Raw genomic sequence first — 19,470 nt, 5'->3', positions numbered from 1 at the left:
TCTTGGTAGTGATATGGTACATTTGTAAATATATGCCCATTAATTTTGTGCTGCCTTGGGGATATCTATTATGTACCTGACTGTGCTTATCCTATAAGTGCTGTGAAATTTGTGATTGTGACACATGCCTGAAATAATGAAAATAAATTAAATAAAGTGTATAATAAGCACGTATCTAGTGTTATACCAATATGAATCACTTTATAAATGCAGAGCAGGTAAGGTAACCTTTTTCTCTGTCCCTTTGCCCCAGTCTGTATAGTCCCTGCACTTCACTACCTCCATGTTTCAAGCATCACCCCAGCATTCTGACTGGCATTTGTATTTTTTTTTAAATATATGCCAAATTGTTGGCAAACCTCAGCAAAACTGCTGTGTATTACATTCAATTGAAAATGTCTATAGTGCTTAATCAAATTATTAAATACATAGTGCTGGTGTTTAAAGAATTAAGGGGCAGATTCACTAAGGGTCGAATTTCGAAGTTAAAAATACTTCGAAATTCGACCCTCGAATTGAAATCCTTCGACTTCGAATATCGAAGTCGAAGGATTTAGCGCTAATCCTTCGATCGATCGATCGAAGGATTTTTCGTTCGATCGAACGATTAAATCCTTCGAATCGAACGATTCGAAGGATTTTAATCCAACGATCGAAGGAAAATCCTTCGATCAAAAAAAGGTTAGCAAACCTATGGGGACCTTCCCCATAGGCTAACATTGACTTCGGTAGGTTTTACCTGCCGAAGTAGGGGGTCGAAGTTTTTTTTAAAGGGCAAGTACTTCGACTATCGAATGGTCGAATAGTTGAACGATTTTTCGTTCGATTCGTTCGATTTCGTTCGAATTCGAACGAATTTAACCAATTCGATGGTCGAAGTACCAAAAAAATACTTCGAAATTCGAAGTATTTTTCATTCGAATCCTTCACTCGAGCTTAGTGAATCTGCCCCTTAGTGAATCGGCCCCCTAGTGTACCTCCATAAAGACTTCTTTCTAATATGTGTAATATGTTATATATCAAACCTCCCAACGCCGGTCATTAGTAAAGATCTCCTCACTAGCCAGTTCCAGTTGGTTCCACTCGAGGAGCAGTTTCAGTTGTGCATTCCAGTTATCTTTATCCTGCTCATTGGTGCTGTAAGCTGGAATGAGATAAATAGATAGGGAACATGCACTTAGAAATACATGTCTAAATTACTTATTTTAATATGAAATGAAGTACATTCATGTACAAGTTAATATACTGTACAACAGATAGCATTCAGTTTCATAAGAAACATTTGCAACTTGCAATAATACCTGTTTATGCAACCTGCTGTGAACAACAGAAACTATGAACATAGCTCATGCCTCATTATACAAAACTTAAAGGTGTCCAAGTCGGCAGCTTATTGGCCCATGTTTGGGGCCCTTCCGATGGGCTTCCCCAATCGATATCAGGCCGAGATTGTCAATCAGACAGGGGTAAAAATCCTGTCGGATCGCGGACTGCATCTGTTCGTTGATGCAGTTCCGCTATCCAGCTGCCCGTATTCCTTTCATTATGACCTGATCATTGGGCCCTGGGGCCCACAATCAGATCAGTCCGATATTGCCCACCTCAAACGAGCAGATCTCTATGTATATGGCCACCTATAGTCACCTTAGTGAAGAACCCTTCTCCAGCTAGCAAAGAAATTACTAAGTGGGGTTATATAATAAAAAGTTCATACATCAAAAATAGATTTCCAGAGGCTGCCTCCAAAACATTTACCCTATCCAATGGAAGTGGGGTGTTTTTCAAATGAGGGATCTTTGTCTCTGCATTGAAGGAAGACTTTGCATCAGAAGATAGCTTCACTATTGGGAGGGAACAGTGTAATTGTATTGAGGTACAGATATAATATCTGTTATTATGAATGCTTGGGACCTGGGGTTTTTCATAATTTGGATTACCATACTATAAGTCTGCTACAGAAAATATAAATAAACCCAAAAGGATTGTTTTACCACAAATACGGATTCATGAAACTTTGTTACAATGATGTACAAGATACTGTTTTACTATTACACATTAAAAGGAAAACATTTTTAATATTATAATTATTTGCTTAAAATGGACCCTATGGTAGATGGCCTTCCCATAATTCAGAGCTTTCTTGATAACAGGTTTCTGGATAAGGGATCCCATACCTGTAGAGTTCATATCCTATATGATATAATTTGACCAGTCTATTTAATAAATAAATATATGTATTGATCCCTTAAAATCACCTTTGTACAAAGCAAAAGAGATGGCGCTGCTCACAATCTCATCCCCAGCTTGATCAATTTTGATGACTGTCAGAAGATGTAGGTTTTCCATAATCTCCTTTACCTGGAAAATCAACAAAATTCAGGTCCATGCAAAGAAATTATAGTTAAGACATTATTCATTTGCAGATATTAGATCTCTCCCAGGGCTGAAAATCATTAAGGGGTAAAGATCTTATTTTGATATTCAGTGAAAGCCAAAGGAACAATGTACGTAATGAGCATTAGACGCCTGACTCATAATCATCATTTCTCCTAAATAGTGAGAACAGCATGTCCTGCAGGAAACATGTAAGTAGCCTCTGTCTGGATGATAAAACATTCTTTAATAAAGTCTTCCTTTCACAGAGATAGCTGTGGGAGTGCACATACACTTTATAGAGTCTTGTGCTTTTACAGATACCAGTTTTCATCTAATTAATGATGAATTGAGAAACATCTCTTGAGGTTTTGGGCAGATATTAGCCAGTATCCATCTGCACTGCTTATTATTTCTGCAAAATTACTTTTTTCCATCATGTGATGTTTTCCAGTAACATCGGAGTACAAAATAGCTAAGATTATTATATTGTCTAATGAGAATGTCAGGTTGTTCTCTTTCTAACGTTAGCCATTATACAATCCAGTATACAATGCTTTAGGGCATTTTTTCATTACATGTACAGATGTTTGAAATGACCCTTTTCTAATAAGAGGATTTTTTCACGTTCCTATGTTCTATTATAGGTTTGTCCAACTAGAGATGCCAATCAATTTGATTCATATGAGCATTAACATCACGTAAATGCACCATTTCGTTTTTTGTAACTTTTACAGCTCTACATCACCTAGAATAGAACATACATTGCTCTTTCTGGTCTTTAGCTGGAAGACAAGACAATTACCTTTAAATGGTTTCCTAATTAAACTGTTTGTGCCACGAGTTATTAAGAACTAAAATATATTGACTGAATTTATATCTGCAATTAAAGCGGGTTTTATAGAATAATACATAGCATACATAATACATAGCAGTCAAGTGAAATGGTAATGCAAATAAGATCTTGTTGCCAAAATGGAGATAAATGACTATAACCAGCATCTTGCATCGATTTTGTGTGAATATATTTCTTTTACTACTTCAGCAGGTCTAATAATATTTAATAAAAGCAGTTCTGCTGTACCCATCGAATCCAGGATTCCATTTCATCCTCGGCCAGACGAGACACTGTGCGGGGTAGAAAGCGAAGCAGCCGCTCTTTGATTACTGAGGATGCGAGTGTGGTACCCTCTGCTTCCACCAAGCTAGCAATCACATCTGCTGTTTGTCCAGAGCCCTCTACCACCACGCATGGAATCTTACTTTTAATGGCTGTATTTATTGCCTGATAAAAAATAGAACAGGAGAAAGAAAGCCATTCCGCTACTTCATTGCTACATACTATCTTTCACTATGTTGTTTTATCTTTATCACTGGTACATACCTTGAGAGTTTCCTTTCCTCCTCCCTGAGCAAAACATACAATAGGGACTTTTCCACCATAGTTAGAATCTGTAGGGATCCCATTGAGAAACTGTGTTATATGTGCATGAACCACATTAAGCATTTCTGTTTATTTTATCTAGATAATTACCTGGGATAAACATACTATATACCTACCTATACCTAACATTTAGAGGTTAATTGGAACTGCCTCTTTCTAAACCTTTACAAGCATTTACAAAGCTTGGCGGATAACATTAATAAACTTTAGTTCAAGTAATAATGTTAATAAAATACTGTTTTTTCAATGGTATTTCAACAACTCTGACAAAATGGTTGGCTATAAAAATATCCTTCATCATTTGACAAGTAGAATTTAAGGATTTCCTAAACTAAGAAACTGCAATAAAATGTCCTCAGTACTTTTCACATTGAGTTCTTCACACAGTAAATAAGGAAAAGTAAGAAAAATGCTTCATCAGCATTTCACTGAAATTATATAAATAGGAAAATAAGAAAATATTATCAAACTGAATCTTAATTTGTATGTGCAAATGAGCAACATTTAGGGGAATGCATGCACTTTACATAATTATATGATCTGAAGTCTTTTGATTTTAAGGGTTTCGATTTGGTTACGCCAAGTACTTGGATTCAGCTGGATCCTGACAAAAAAGGCTAGTATTTGGCTACATTCCAAACTGAATTCAGGATTCGGTATATCCCTCTTTATTTCTACCTTAATTGTTTTCTTCAGAATTCCTGTTAAAAACTCATAGCGGATGGGAAGACACATGGAGGCAGTTCGTGAAATTGTCGTCCAGAAGAAGAGGCAATTAGTCGCCAGGCAACAAAATCTCCCCGAATATCCTTGTGTGAACTAACCCTTCTACCTCATATTTAGATCTGCACCAGATAATTATGTATATGGTGTAGCTTTTGTTAGTTACCTAGCAGGGATCTCTATCTTTTTTTAATAATGGCAAAACCTAGAGTGATGCTTCTTAAATTTTGCCACACCAACTTTTTTTTACCCCTATTTTCTCTTCTGCCTTGTGCTTCTGTAGTTCTCTCCTTCTCGCCACCTCTTCACTTCTTTTTCTTAAAGCTCCCACATACTGTATCTTTTCTTCTCCATTCTCTCTTTTTCTGCATATTCCTCCATTCTTTAATTCTATGTCTACCGTTATGCTTATTATTTTCTCTCCTTTTATTTGTCTCCTTTCGTGTGCTGTTACCTTTGGAGACTTCTGTATTCAAATGTATTTGTTTTTTATTATATTTCTTTTATTTTCAGTTCCCATTTTGTCTCTCCTTTATATTCTTATCCGCATCCCATTTTTTTTAATGCTGTTCCACTTAGGTTCTCTCTTTTTTGCCTGCCTAGCTCCACTGACTGAGCTCCACATATGACACTAGGCTGTGATTTGGCTGGGGGTCAATCTAATTTTTATTGTGGCTTTAGGGAAAGGCAAGGGTAGTAAAAGGGATGGGTGCATTACATTGTGCACTAATGGTTGGGCCCACCAAAAGTGTTATTGAAATCCTGGTAGACCTTTATGACCCTGGTTTAATGTCGTTTTGGAGTTATGAAAGAAAAGGATTTAATATGTAGCAGATATTTTTTATGCAATAACAGAGAAAATGCAATGAATTGTGTACATTTACAAAGAGTAATAGCACCAACAAATAATTACTGGACACTGTTTACACCACAAGGCTAAAATTACCTGGGACATTGAGTTCTGATATGTACTTCTCCAGGGAAGCACGGAGCTCAGCCTCAGTAGTTGGTTGTCCATGGGTGCCATTGTCTACAAGAATCAAATGAGTGTGGTTGTTGTCCAGGCAGTATAGTGGATCTCTCTTCTGCTCATCCATGACATACTGAGCAACATAATTACCCTATAATGTAAAGAAAATATTTTAGTATAAATCAGTATATTTCACTTGCTTATCGAGTACACATTTATATGATTGTGGTGTAAGCAGAAAAGACATAACGTGTTCTTTTGTTCTTGTCCCATCCTTCCACAAGAAAGCTGTAGTATATAAAACAGGCAAAGTTTGATTAAACAATAACGGGGGAATGTAATAAAAATCGCTAATGGAAAAACTATTCGCAATGCGAAAAGTTATGCCTTTGCGCGAACAAATTTTGCTTTGTGCGAATTTAATATAGCTTTTGCGAGGCCGGAAACTGTTTAGCGACCACTTCCGACAGTGAAAGACCGTTTGCGAATTTTATAGTTTGCGCCAATGCGCAGTCAATGTAATAAAACTTCTTACTGAAAAAGTCGTTATGTTTGCTCCAAAAGATTACGACACCTTCAAGCACTTCTTATGAGTGCGCAATTAAAATTCGCAATGCGCAATTAAAATTCGCAATGCAATAACAGTTTAAGGAACAATATTACATTGCGAGATGTGGATTTTTAGTCTTATTGGTGCGAATTGTTTTGCTCTTTGCGACTTTTATTACATTCCCCTGTAAGACGTGTTAAATACAAATGGAAACATCTAAGATAATTATTTTTTATTTTTTATAAGGAAAGTTACATGAAGGTAACACCATATTTGTATTAAAACAGGCATCCCCTTCTCTATCATTTATTAGAACAAAAGGTACATGATGAAAAAGTAACTTGTGAAAATGTGACAAGGTATTTCTCATCACTAGCGCATGAAATATCTGTTCACAGAGAGTGGAAGGCAATGACTACACTGTATTAAGCACTTACATTAAGCAATGAGCATGGACTGAAGCAGGCATTACATGTCTACAATTATATCACATATCTTATATCTAATTATAAGTAGCGAAAAGTCAAACACAACGTACATATCCGAGTGCAAACCTCATTATTGGAGCTACGAATCAGTGATTCTCGGTTGGAGATCATTCCCCAAGCTGTAATACCAATAGCAATTACTTTTTCTTCTGAGCTTTGGCTTATAGTATTATCCCTGACCACTTCTCCAATGTACTTCATCAGACCATAGTGAGTGCCTCCTGTGAATATCCAGGCTCCTGGTAGACAAGAGGAAGAAGGTATATTTGATAAGAAGGAATGTTTTAACTGAACATATAAACTGTTAACACAAACAGTTACTTCTTTCCCCTTATCATACAATCCAGATGTTGGTGTAACAAAAATGGTTCATATGTGACCACACTCTATTTGTGCATGCTTGTTCACTCTTGTGCTCAATTAGTAACACTGATGTTACTGGCCACTATGTACTTCAGCTTTCCTTGAGTTACCTTTGGTCTGAGCAATGTAAATGAGGCGGCTGAAGATTTTGCGCATTCGTGGCTTCAGGGAGAAGTTCTTGGCTCCTCCTGTTACAGAGATGATAAGGTTTGGGGTCTTCAGCTGCCAGTATTTGGTCATCAGCTCATACAGAATTTCAGGAGTAGTTTCTCGGGACAGGCGAATGTACTAAAGAAAGGGGAAGAATTATATGTTGACATATACGGATGTGGTAAAAAGCAACTTCAATTCTATTTAACACAGGGATAAAATACATTTTTCTGTCTGCCATCAAAACAGCTCTGTTCATTCTAATACCATGTACTTTAAGGCAGGTTTTAATAGTCCTGTGTTACTTCAAATTAACACAGAGGCTCCAATTGAGGTTCCAAGCAGTTAAAGGGCACTGGCTCAGCAATAAGGTACTGAAGCTCAGTTTCAGGACTAATTAGGGTGGGATTTTGTGGGAAAGCTTATTTTTATATTTTTAATATAATAAAGATAATTTGTTACTGAACTGGTGTGCAAAGTGCTGATTGATATGCAAATTCACATGTGTTTCACCCAGAAAGAAGATTTTTTTTTTTTTTAGAATTTCAGAATAATTGCGGCTGCAAATCGAGTTGAGTCTGTATAAATTGCACCGAATGTGTCAAACATATTTCAGGTGCAAGTTGCAGTTAGCATTTTCAGAGTGTGGGTTGCCTCACTTCTGGAGTGTGCGTTTTAATTCTATTCTGTTGACACAACCTGCTGTGGTGGCCAGTCCAGGGTGGTAGTAGCTCAACGTTTCTCCAGCATTAATAGGCGTAGTTGTGCACCATTTATCAGAAGAGGCAGTATGGAGCATGTTTGGATACAGCTGCAGTATATTAAGATTTGTTACCAAAGCTTTACTCAAAAGAAAATATATTTTGATTTCATTAGGGCTCACCTTTCCTCTTCTTCCAAAGGTTTCAAACTGGATATCCCCATAGGCATCTGTGGGCAGATCTTTTGTGTTCTTCTTGTAGTTCCACTTCTCATTCTGGTTGCTCTGTATGCCTTCAGTGTGCTGGCTCCGGGAATATCCACATTTGCAGACACCCTCCCTACATTGAGAATAATGCAGATGTCATATAGTGGCCAAAAATGTACCTTACATATCAAACGTCTTTTGTGTCAGCTACTGTCAGTCTCTCTTAACTGGAATACTTATTTCTTTGTCTAAAAATTGTAAATTTACATTTTTCAAGTCAGTATCACAATACAAAAAAAAATCTTGTATGGTACAGTCCAAAGAGTAATGTTTTATGTCTCTATTATGTAGCAGGAATGCCCCCTTGTTCTCCTGAGATAGATTGTGTCAGGTTCCTGTATCGTCTCAGTGCTTACGGTGACCTGGGATCTTTTGTGTATGTCACGCATTCTCTCTTCTTGAAGTTTTCTTGAATGAATTTGCCAGCATCCTGTAAACAGACAGTGGAAAATGTATAATAGAATTTGGATTGTTTTTACTGGAGGTGCTCATTTCAAAGCCACAAAGGAAATACTTAAAGTTTTGTGGAGTAAATTGCGTATGAGCATAATATGAGGAGTCCATTCTGCCACCAGAAGCAGCAGAATCTGGACTCTTCATAATTCTCTGTTGCCTAGCCTCTCAGATCAACCTTCCTCTGCGGAGGATCTAGAATGCTGGGGGCTAGATGGTGACATATGAAGAAAGTGCATTGTGATCTTCCATAATTGTACAACATATACTTTCTAAAGAGGCTTTCTGCTTATGTAACCTTTACCGGCAGCTATTATCTCCCCTTGCAGGACTACAACCTGAGGCAAAATGAATGCCTCTCCCATTCAGTGGGGCCCTTGCTGTCTGTCACTGGTGCTGCTGAAATATTAAGCAAGTTGGGCTGAGTGACCCTCTATGTGCCTTACTATCTCATCCAGGGACAACTCGATGCTTCGTGAGAAACTTGAGTAGAGAGTCCTAGAGCTCTCCAGCCGCTCACTTCTTCGACTTCTCATTTTGATCAAATCCGAAGAGACATCGACAAGCCTGTCATAACAAAAATATATTGACATGGAGGAGTGAGAAAGAATAAAAGATACAGGCACAGTGATGTCTGTGTCCTTTGGTTCTGGTCTTGGATTCATTATAGGCTAAAGCCAATCCAGAACTGAAGCACAACCCATATCAGTGCTATGTCAACATAAAGTTTAGACAGTGCAGTTGACATTATGAAACCATTATCCAAGTGGATTATCACATTATTATGGGTATCAAAGGGTAATAAAAATAGGAGAAATCATATAAAACTGATTAGTGGTTCAAATTCTTAGTTTTAGAGAACTACCATAAGGCCTAGTGTTAGTAACATTACCCATTATTAATTGGATTAATATACAAAAAAAAAGGTCTTAATACCTTTAAATCCATCAATGTTTAAAATGACATAAGTCCCTACTGCCACCCCCCAATCCACAATCCTTTCTTTCCCAAACTTGTTTTTTGATTCACTTTATTCTCCTGCTCTTGTTAATTACAAAAAGGCACTATGTATGTACAAGAATTTTAGGGCTTGAACGAGGTCATAATAAAGAAAAATTCTATGCATAGCGTCTTGATGTCTACATCACCAGTATGTTTGTTAAGATAGCATTCAACATTTTGTTTACATGAATCCAGTCAACTTATTGTAAATGGGATGTTTTGGCTTTTTTCCCTGCTGTGTTTTGCCTTGCTCAAAAAGCCCCACACCATTCTCCATCACCTTCTATGACAATCAATAAAAATTGCCAAGTGCTTGAATGGTGATTCTCAGCTGAAAATACAACAGTGTACCTGTGCTTTAACATTGCTCTCATAGAATGTAATGGAAGGTGATTTTACTTGAGTTTTGATAGCCCACTCTTAAAGGAAGGAAAATATATAATTGGCCAAATTCCCTGAGTGCTATTGGCCTTAAAGGGGTGGTTCACCTTTAGTTTCACTTTTCGTATATAGAACTATATTTAGTACTATATAGTATAGTACTATAGTAGTATATTTACCTTTTAGTTATAGAATAGCCAATTCTAAGTAACTTTTCAATTGGTCTTCATTATTTATTTTTTATAGTTTTTTGATTATTTCCTTCTTGTTCTGTGTCTTTCCATCTTTCAAATGGGGGTCACTGACCCCATCTATAAATAAATGCTCTGTAAGGCTACAAATGTATTGTTCTTTCTATTCAAGCCCTCTACTATTCATATTGCAGTCTCTTATTAAAATCAGTGCATGGTTGCTAGGGTTATTTGGACCCTTGTAACCAAAAAAACGAAAGTGTTTTGAAGTAATGAAAATATCATGTACTGCTGCCCTGCACTGGTAAAACGGATCTGTTTGCTTCAGAAATATTACTATAGTTCATACAAACAAGCTGCTGTGTAGCAAAAAAAACGCTATATGGCACAGGTTAAATAGTGGATAACAGATAACACCATTATATTCTACAGAGCTTATCTGCTTTTAAATGAGCTAAGAGCCTTTTCTCCTTTTAAATGCTGCCCCTATTGATACATAGCAGCTTATTTATATAAACAATAGTAGTGTTTCTGAAGCAAACACATCAGTTTTGCCAGTGCAGGGCAACACTACATTATATTTTTATTTTTTTAAAACACTTTAAGTTTTTGATGTTACTGTTCCATAAGTAAATAATATTCAGTAATGCATAAGAACCATACTGTATAACACATTTGTGGGCATACATAAATACAGTGTAAATACATAATCACACAAGTACAGTTAAGTACTCATAATCAAACAGTAAGCAAGTTACAAGGCAATATAACAGATTATATCAACAAGCACCAAAAACTATGTTACAAAAATCTATAAACCACATTAGAAGGCAGGATTTGCAAAGAAGCATGCATGTTGGATTCACTACCTGTAAAAGATGAGAATGATCCTTTGGTGGGCTTCAGTACGACTGATGACTATGTTCAGACAGGTAGCACATTCACATTTTAGTTTAAAGCCAGAGTCTCCGCCTCTATTCTGACCTCCCATCATTAGAAAATGGGAAGATCACAGACAGCATAATAAAACATTCCAGAACTTGAGAGCACCATTAACCTATTTTTAGCATAAAACTACAGTGCTTGCATCTGGGGACTGCATGACTAGCCCAGGCAATTTTCTGTCACTGGAAACCCTACTCCTAGCTGCCTATCTACCAGTTATCCTCATCTGTGTTTCAGCTTTCCACTCTGGATGTAAAAAAACAAGAGGGTTGATTTACCAAGTGCAGGACAAGTGCAAGAAATGTGCACAAAAAAAACATGAGCGTTGCCCTGCTGAATGGCCACAGGTATCTGCTTAAATGGAGTGTAGAGACTTTTGTCTGCCCGATAAATGCAGCACTGCTTTCATCCCATCACTAATCTCCCCAAACTGCCTTCCCGGCCGGCTAGAATGAAAATCACGCGGGATGGCACTCGGAGAGCTTCGTTTCCGAAGTCGCCCGAAGTTGCCTCACGAGGAAACTTCAGGCGACTTCGGAAAACAAAGCGCTCCGAGTGCCATCCCGCTGGTGATTTTCATTCTAGCCGGTGGGAAGGCAGGGAAGGCAGTTCGGGGAGATTGGTCGCCCCGAAGACGAGGAGATTTGTCGCCGGGCGACTGTATCTCCCCAAATCTGCTCATGTGTCTCTGCCCTTAAAGGAAAACTATACCCCCCAAACAATGTAAGTCTCTATTAAAAGATACTGAGTAAAACAGCTCATGTGTAAAACCCTGCTTCATGTAAATGAACCATTATCATAATAATATACTTTTTCAGTAGTATGTGCCATTGGGTAATCATAAATAGAAAATTGCCATTTTAAAAAATAAGGGCCGCCCCCTGAGATCGTAAGATTCACTGTGCACACATACAAACCACATGTAAGGTCACATGAGCCAATTAACAGACAGAGTTCTGCCTTTTGCTTCCTCACTTCTTCCTGTTACAGTCAAGTGTTGTAGTATTTCTGGTCAGGTGATCTCTGAGGCAGCACAGATAGAGTCACGAAATGGTGGTTCAAGGCAAGAGATGTAAAAGGGCAATATTTATGTAAATATATATTCCAGTTTGGTAAGATTCTTTAATATGTCATTCAATTTGATATAAACTATCTGTTGCTTAAGTATTCATTTTGGGGGTATAGTTTTCCTTTAATGTACCGTAAATGATATGCAAGTCACCTAACTTGCATGTTATTCAGACATACAAGTTATGGAGCACCAGTTTGTGCATTGTGCTACAAAGCACAGTCATTATTTATGTCCAGTTCTGACCAAGGCTAAGCCATTGCTTTCTATATAGGCACCAGTGTGCTGCAAGGTGGGGGTTGTGGGTGTACTGTGACCTGTGATGCACATTCATTTAACGGTAGTTTGCATGCAAAAGTAGAGACAAAATATAAATGCAATGTAAAAATGCTTCCTTGGCTTTACCAATAAATAACTATACACCAGACAATGGAATCTGGTTGTTTAGTGCAGGAAGAAAAGTGTCATACAAATCACTGTTGTAGGACTGTCTGATTGGATAGTATATGTACTATGCATTACAAAGATCTACGCAATGAATGTTTGGCACTTACCGTGTAATTTCTATACTTGTTTTTAAGTACAGTAAATAGAGAGGCAGAAAATATGGTCAAGCAATTGAAATGGCTGAACTCAGCATCAGCCCATATATTATTATTATGTGATGAAAAACAACATTGATTGCAATTATGCTTTATAAGTTAGGAAAAACTGGCGATTTGTATCTAAAAATTGTACTTTGCATTGTGTGCTGAGGCATGTGTGGTCATATCCTCTGAACCCTAAAAAATGGCTGTACAGCAGGCCCGGACTGGCTATCTGTGGGTTCTGGCAAATGCCAGAGGGGCTGCTGTAAGATGCCATAGACACTATTTGGTGGAGGGGGGGGGGCTTTTTGGGCCTCTGTGTACCTGAAATGCCAGGACCTATTTTGATTCTCAGTCCAGGCCTGCTGTACAACTTCAGTGTCTGTGGCCGGAGTGCAGTATTTAACAAAGCCAGTTAGAGTGCCACTATATAAAGTAAGTTTATTTCCAGTTTACAAACATGTGCAAGCTGTTTATAAAGACAATGAGCTAATACTAACAATACTGGCACATGGGTTCTATACTAACTCAGCAAAAGTGCCCTAACTGACATCTGTCTATGCAGTAAGTACAGGGTCTAGATGTCGTCACTTTTTCATGGAATATTGCTGTCCCATACTGTAACTTATGAGCTGCAGATATATTATTTTACACAGGGGAAAAACAGAAAATAATAATAATAAAAATCTTATTTTTGAACCCCAAAATGGTAAACGTCTCTGCTCACTGTCCACTGAGTTTGAGGCCCTTGTGCTCTGTGGCTTTCTGGCATTACCTCTACAGGCACGGGGCAGGCTCCTTGAGTAATTGCCCTGAATCCTTTCTACACTGATCCATGTTCCAGAAGCTGACTGCCTGTGTTGTGTGTTCCAGCCTGTTGAACTATAACCTCCTTCTCTAATACATCTGGCATCTTACATGTCCTTGAGGGTATCATGTGCAGTAAGTCCTAGTGGAAAGTTCAGAGGCATGGTAAAGAACTGAGTACCATGCTGGAGTCTGAATTGCCTTTAGATTATGGAAATCTAATATAACATAATAACAGGTATATGTAATAACTTAATAACATGTCTCTGCATCTCATTCAGTCTCTCCTATAAAAAGGATAGTAATAAAACATACGGTACGTTTATCAAAGTGTGAAGTTAGCGATCACCACAGTTGAAATTCTGCCACTCTCTGTTAATTTCTATGGCATTTGAAAAGCATATTTATCAAAAGGTAGATTTTCACTTTAACCCATTGATAAATACTCTTTTAAAAAAATAAATGGAGAGTTGCGGAATTTCACGCTAATGGACTGTGGCGATCTCTAACTTCACTCTTTGATAAATATACCCCATGATTGGGGCCATGGTATGTGTATATATATATATATATATATATATATATATATATATATATATATATATATATATATATATATATATATATATATATATATATATATATATATATATATATATATATATATGGAAGAGCTGGATTTGATAGGCCAATTTCTAAGCCATATTCCCATACATTTCAATGGGGTGAGGCTTGCTGGAAAATGGTTTGGGCAGGATAGGCACATAGCCTAAAGTGTCCAAGTTTATGACCTTTACACATTGGGCACATTTACATATTAAGCCCATTTGTATGACATTTCCCTTTCTTCTAGTGCTGCAAGTGACAATTCAAATTGAGAATTTCATTTGGCATGGCCTGCAAACGATAGTTTTATTCAACAATCATAAACAAGCTTCCTGTAGTTCCCTTATGGCTGCTGCTGGACATGACTTCTTCTTCTAGGCAGTCTCAAAGAGAAGTCAATAAAGGTCAGTCTTTACTTCATCATGACATAATTATTTACAGTATATATGTGCACTTTAACTAAACAGTGCAAAAAGATTTACATTGTTACTAAGACATGATACATTGTGCCCCCACACACGAAACGTTGCCTTTTGTCTACTTGAATTGGAGCCAAATAAATTTCACAAGACATAACAAATTCACTTTGTCAGTGTGCTGCAGTGCTGTGGACTTTCTACAAGTAGCAATAAGACTTTTATTATTGTATTCCTACAGTTTTTGTGAAACAAGCAAATGGGTAAAATCAAGTGTCACCTTTACCCCTTTCCCTTTCATATTACGCCAATGTTATACTGTTTGTGGATGTATATGGGCATGGCTTATATTTATATATGTTTTTCATTACTTCTGCATATAAATATGCCTCTTGCATTTCTGTATAGTGGCACCACACACCATTGTGTCCATCCTGCCTCTTCAACTGAACTGAGAACAAGTTTATCTTGAACATGGCAACTAGCTTTTCATTTTCTAAAATTCTGGGAAGTACAGTATGTGGCAGTGGTACGAATACAAGTGAAATTGCCTGTTATATTTGTGTTGCTGTATCTAAATGTCTCATCATTGTTTTAGTCGAGAAGGGGGATGGTGGTCAGTACAAATTATTCACACAACTTAAGGTGGCTATAGACGTAACAATTACAATCTTTCTTGGAAAAGATCTTTCCAAGAAAGATCGTTCGTTTCAATACACACGTGTAGAGCAGAATCGTCAGATATACAGGTAGATATACAGGTAGAAACAATAGAATTCTACCTGTATCTGACGATTCAGCACTAACAATGGACAATGTTTGGGTGCCTTCAAAGGCACCCGATCAAAATCTTCCGTCCAGCCCGATCGACGAGCCGACCAATATTCAGGTCTTCTGCCGATATTGGTCGGCTCTTTTCCCACAATACACGCACCGGATTTCGTACGAAAATTAGTTTTGTACGATTATCTGTGCGTCTATGGCCACCTTTATCTCCGATTCCTTAATGGTTGCTCTGTGCTGCAACTGCTACATGCAATCCAAATATACTTAAAGGAAAAGGAATTCCAGCAGAGATTACTGCAAACAAACTTTTATTCCGAGTAGTGGTAAACACACACAACTCGGAATAAAAGTTTGTTTGTAGTAATCTCTGCTGGAATTCCTTTTCCTTTAAGTATATTTGGATCATCGTTGTACTAAGGAAGTACTTAATTTTGTCTATTTGGATGTTTGTTTCAAGGCAGTCACATAACAGAGAGTTTACATGCATTGCCCTCCCTCTAAACACTTGTGTGGCACTTAACTGAGAAACAGAGTAACAAGGTAACAGTGTCTTGCCCAGGGTTACCACCTGGCCGGTATTTTACCGGCCTGGCAGGTAAAAATGATGGTTGATCCCAATGTTATTAATAGTAAAAAAAAGATAAATATATATAGAAAGGCCGGTATTTTTTTCCAGAAAAGGTGGCAACCCTAGTCCTGCCTAGGGGAGCAATTGGAGTACATTGCTATGAAATGGTCAATTGTTTTGCGGGACAAAAGTAGGGTTTTCGATTAAGTAGGTGGAGTTAAAGCAAATCAGGGGAGTGTCCGAGTGTACCTAGGACTGATTTGGGTGGAACAGGCCATGGTCTAGTATGTCTTATATCTGAAAACTGAAGGTGGGTTCTGAAACAAAACAATAGAGAGAATCAGACTACAATCTATAAAAAGAAGAAACAATCCCTCTAATGTCTAACAAAGGAGACAGGTATGTTGTGAAAAGGATTATGTTGTGTTGTGACCATTGTCTTCCTTCATGGGGCACAAATGGCCAAGTGGATTGGAGTCATGCTCCTAGCTATAGCTGGTACTTGCAAAAGTGTTAAATTTTTGAAAAAAAGAATCCCTCTAATACAATAGAAGCCAAAACTGGGAGAAAAGTAAAGCTCCCCACAGACGCGACGATTCTTCTTGCCGAACGACCAATTTTAGAGAAGTCCGACCAATCCTTCGTAAATTATCGTGCGGTTAGTGGGATTCGTACATTTTATGAGTTTTCGGCCGACATCTGTCAGGAAATTGATCGGCCAGGTCAAAAAATCTTTGTCGGCCCCAGTGCAATCTATCTATGTTTGCAGGGCCAAGCAGGCAGCTCCCCTTTGTTTTCCTGGCAAATTGGTCTTTTTAGTTGATGGTAAATTCATGCGATCGTACGATCGTTCCGAGAAAATCATGGTCTCACGGTGAGGATCGGATCTTTTAAAAATCTCAACATCTATGGCCAGTTTAACATTAAACAGGAGGAATAAAGCTCAGTCTAACTGTTACATACAGACCCTATGAGGTCCAAATCTACACACTACTTTGATACTCACCAGTATTCACATGACAGTCAGCCACATCGGTAATGCTATGGTAAATAGTAATGTAATAGTGATATAATATGATAACACATATGAGGCTAAATACTTCAGCTATATCGCAGCAGAAGATGATGAGAGAACTCCTGCAGGCATAACAATGTTAAGGTTAATATGTTATTACAATTAAATACTATGTACATCATATTGCTATTTGCCCTGGGATACTTGAAAAGCCTTAGTTAAATGCATCGTTCTTACTGTTAAATCAATAAGAATGATCTCACGCCACTGATGTACTATACTTTACAGGGTATTTGGGGATCAATTCCTATCAAATCAATTCCTTGTTTCAGGGAAGGATGTAGTTACTAACGTGTATTAAGATTAGTGATACAATACAGTATCTCTCAACTAGACATGGCTACATCCCTTGAAGTCAGAGAGGCACTCTCACTGCTGTCTCATACTATTTCCTTTTATGATGGATAAATTCCTGACCAGTGTGTATGCTGAAGAATTATCTCTGGTGCAATCATAAGTACAGCATAATAAGATAATGGAGAGCAGCCAAAGCTGTAAATAGACATCACTGAGAGTACAGGATAAAAAGGGACAGTTTTTAGCTTTTTATGATGATTTATGATGTTTTAATTGTCTATAAAAATATATTTTTGTTTGTAATTTCTTGCACTAAACAAGGAAGCCTGACAAAGTTTGCAGCATGGGGTTGGTTTATACAGAGCTCATTATGTCTCTTTTAAAAATGACCCTGCTTACAGGAGGAGACGGGAGTGCAAGAAACAAAAAAAAAACATTTTCTATGACTGCTTTATGATGGCATAATATAATATTATAATAATATTATAAAAAGACAGACTTGTTAAAATAAGAAGAAGAGGAATATATTTATATATAAACCACACTGATTTTGTCTCTAGTATGCAGGATTGCCTATGGCAGATATCAATGCAAGCAGCTCTTCAAAATATGCAATATAACAGCTATTATATACTGTCAGTTTTGCAAACCCATAATTTCTCCCCCACCACTCTGAGCCCTTCTATGGTTCCCCAAGCAGGAAAATAGCAGTGGAAAGTATAATCTTGCCTTTGTCTTGGTCTTTCCCTTGAGTGGGACCTGGAGTTGGAGTTTGATCGTGATTCTGTGTGAAGCACAAACTCTCTGCTCGATCCTCCCGTGGATGGTCTGACAGTCATTGTAAAGCTAAGACCAGAGCACACTGCTGACACCCTATAACACAAAGCATACAATAGGACACATGTGAAAGATATACAAGAACATGAGGGTAACACAGGAATAGTGACCCATACAAGAAAGAAACTGAAAAGTAAATAACAAATACTGACAAAACTGATAGGTTGACATGAAAAATAATTAAAATATTTAACAGAGGGTCCATTAAATCAAAGTTTAAGATTGGAATATTTTTAAAAGGTTAGAGTTTGTATTAGTGGCTAATTTGGTGATGCTGACACTGCAGTCTCCATTTTCCATTTAGCCTTGTGTCTTCCCAGTGTCCTCCAAAATGTCTTTAACCTCCAGGTGTGGCTTCTTTGGTCTATTTTCAGAAAGTATTGAGCCTTCTCACAGCAGAGCGGAGGTAAAGCAGACTCAGACATAAGCCTGGGCAGTAAACAGAAAATATTCACCTGCCCAACAAGATCATTCCCTGGTCCATATGCATATTTCCATACTTTCTATACTGGAAGGAAAATGCATCCAACATGTTCTTAGCAGAAATTCAAGGATTCAGATTCTGGAGTTCTTGTCACAGAAAAACATTTAAAAAAATATTTTTTTTAAGAAAAAAATCTAGTATTCAGTGCTATTTTGGGGTGAACTTTATACAAATGGCCCAATAAGACATGTATTGATGCATCAAACAGAAAAGCCTGTTTAAAATGCTACGGACAGAAAAAAGTTTACCTTTGTATCTCTAATCATACATCCATGGTGACTTTTGTCATGAAAACACAGGGCATTAATAGATGATCCGACTCACAGCTCTATCTGCCGCATAGTTCTAGGGTTCATCCAGTACTTGTCTTATCATTCACTTTCTTTCTGTGATGTGCGAAGAGCCGGTTTCTTTCTGTCTCTCCCTTTCTGCATTTCTCTCTTCCTTCTTTCCTTCCTTCCTTCCTCAGTGCCACAACTCCCAGAGGCCAAATCCTGGCTGGCTCAGTGTGTTGGCACTGCCTTCAGACGCGGCACCCTGCAGAACAATGCTAAAAACAGAATATAAGGGGGGCACAACATCAGAGAGTGCAATGTAGAGAAATGATAATGATACTGTCAAGCATAATACAGAAAACCCTGTGTGTGACACAAACCTTAGCCTTTATACAGTACCTAGGTGGTAATGATAGTGGGTGATCTGTAGGATTTGTAGTTCAGCAAGCATCCCACAGTTGGCATAATTGTAGATCTAGAGGTGCTGTGAATTAGTACAGACAAAGTTAGGAGCTACAGAGGCATCTTTGGAAGGAGAAACTTTTGCTGCTAAAGGGCTGTGGTGGTCTTGGCCTGATACAGAATCCCAAAAGGTATAGCACTGAGCAGTGACCCCAAGCCTGACCACCTTTTCCATGATTACTAACCACTTCTACCCCAGCC

The 19,470-nt window shown here is 37.8% G+C and overlaps 1 protein-coding gene across 2 annotated transcripts in view; it reads right to left on the bottom strand.

The window, feature by feature from the left end:
- The window catches only part of trpm8.L (transient receptor potential cation channel, subfamily M, member 8 L homeolog), a 31,180-nt gene extending 12,260 nt beyond the window's left edge, over positions 1-18,920 (bottom strand). The window contains 12 exon segments of one of the 2 annotated variants that reach the window (NM_001161594.2): positions 1,026-1,144; positions 2,256-2,358; positions 3,458-3,658; positions 3,758-3,825; positions 5,487-5,661; positions 6,615-6,787; positions 7,022-7,199; positions 7,945-8,101; positions 8,385-8,458; positions 8,928-9,048; positions 17,941-18,084; positions 18,781-18,920. In NM_001161594.2, the coding sequence (NP_001155066.1) occupies positions 1,026-1,144; positions 2,256-2,358; positions 3,458-3,658; positions 3,758-3,825; positions 5,487-5,661; positions 6,615-6,787; positions 7,022-7,199; positions 7,945-8,101; positions 8,385-8,458; positions 8,928-9,048; positions 17,941-18,050 (1,479 nt within the window). In that variant the 5' untranslated portion in view covers positions 18,051-18,084; positions 18,781-18,920. 2 annotated transcript variants of the gene reach the window in all.
- Positions 18,921-19,470: the final 550 nt, after the last annotated feature.

Source organism: Xenopus laevis, chromosome 9_10L (genome assembly GCF_017654675.1).
Source record: "Xenopus laevis strain J_2021 chromosome 9_10L, Xenopus_laevis_v10.1, whole genome shotgun sequence".
Taxonomy (NCBI): domain Eukaryota; kingdom Metazoa; phylum Chordata; class Amphibia; order Anura; family Pipidae; genus Xenopus; species Xenopus laevis.
The sequence above is the reverse complement of the archived record's forward strand: the minus strand, read 5'-3'. Positions and strand labels throughout refer to the sequence as shown.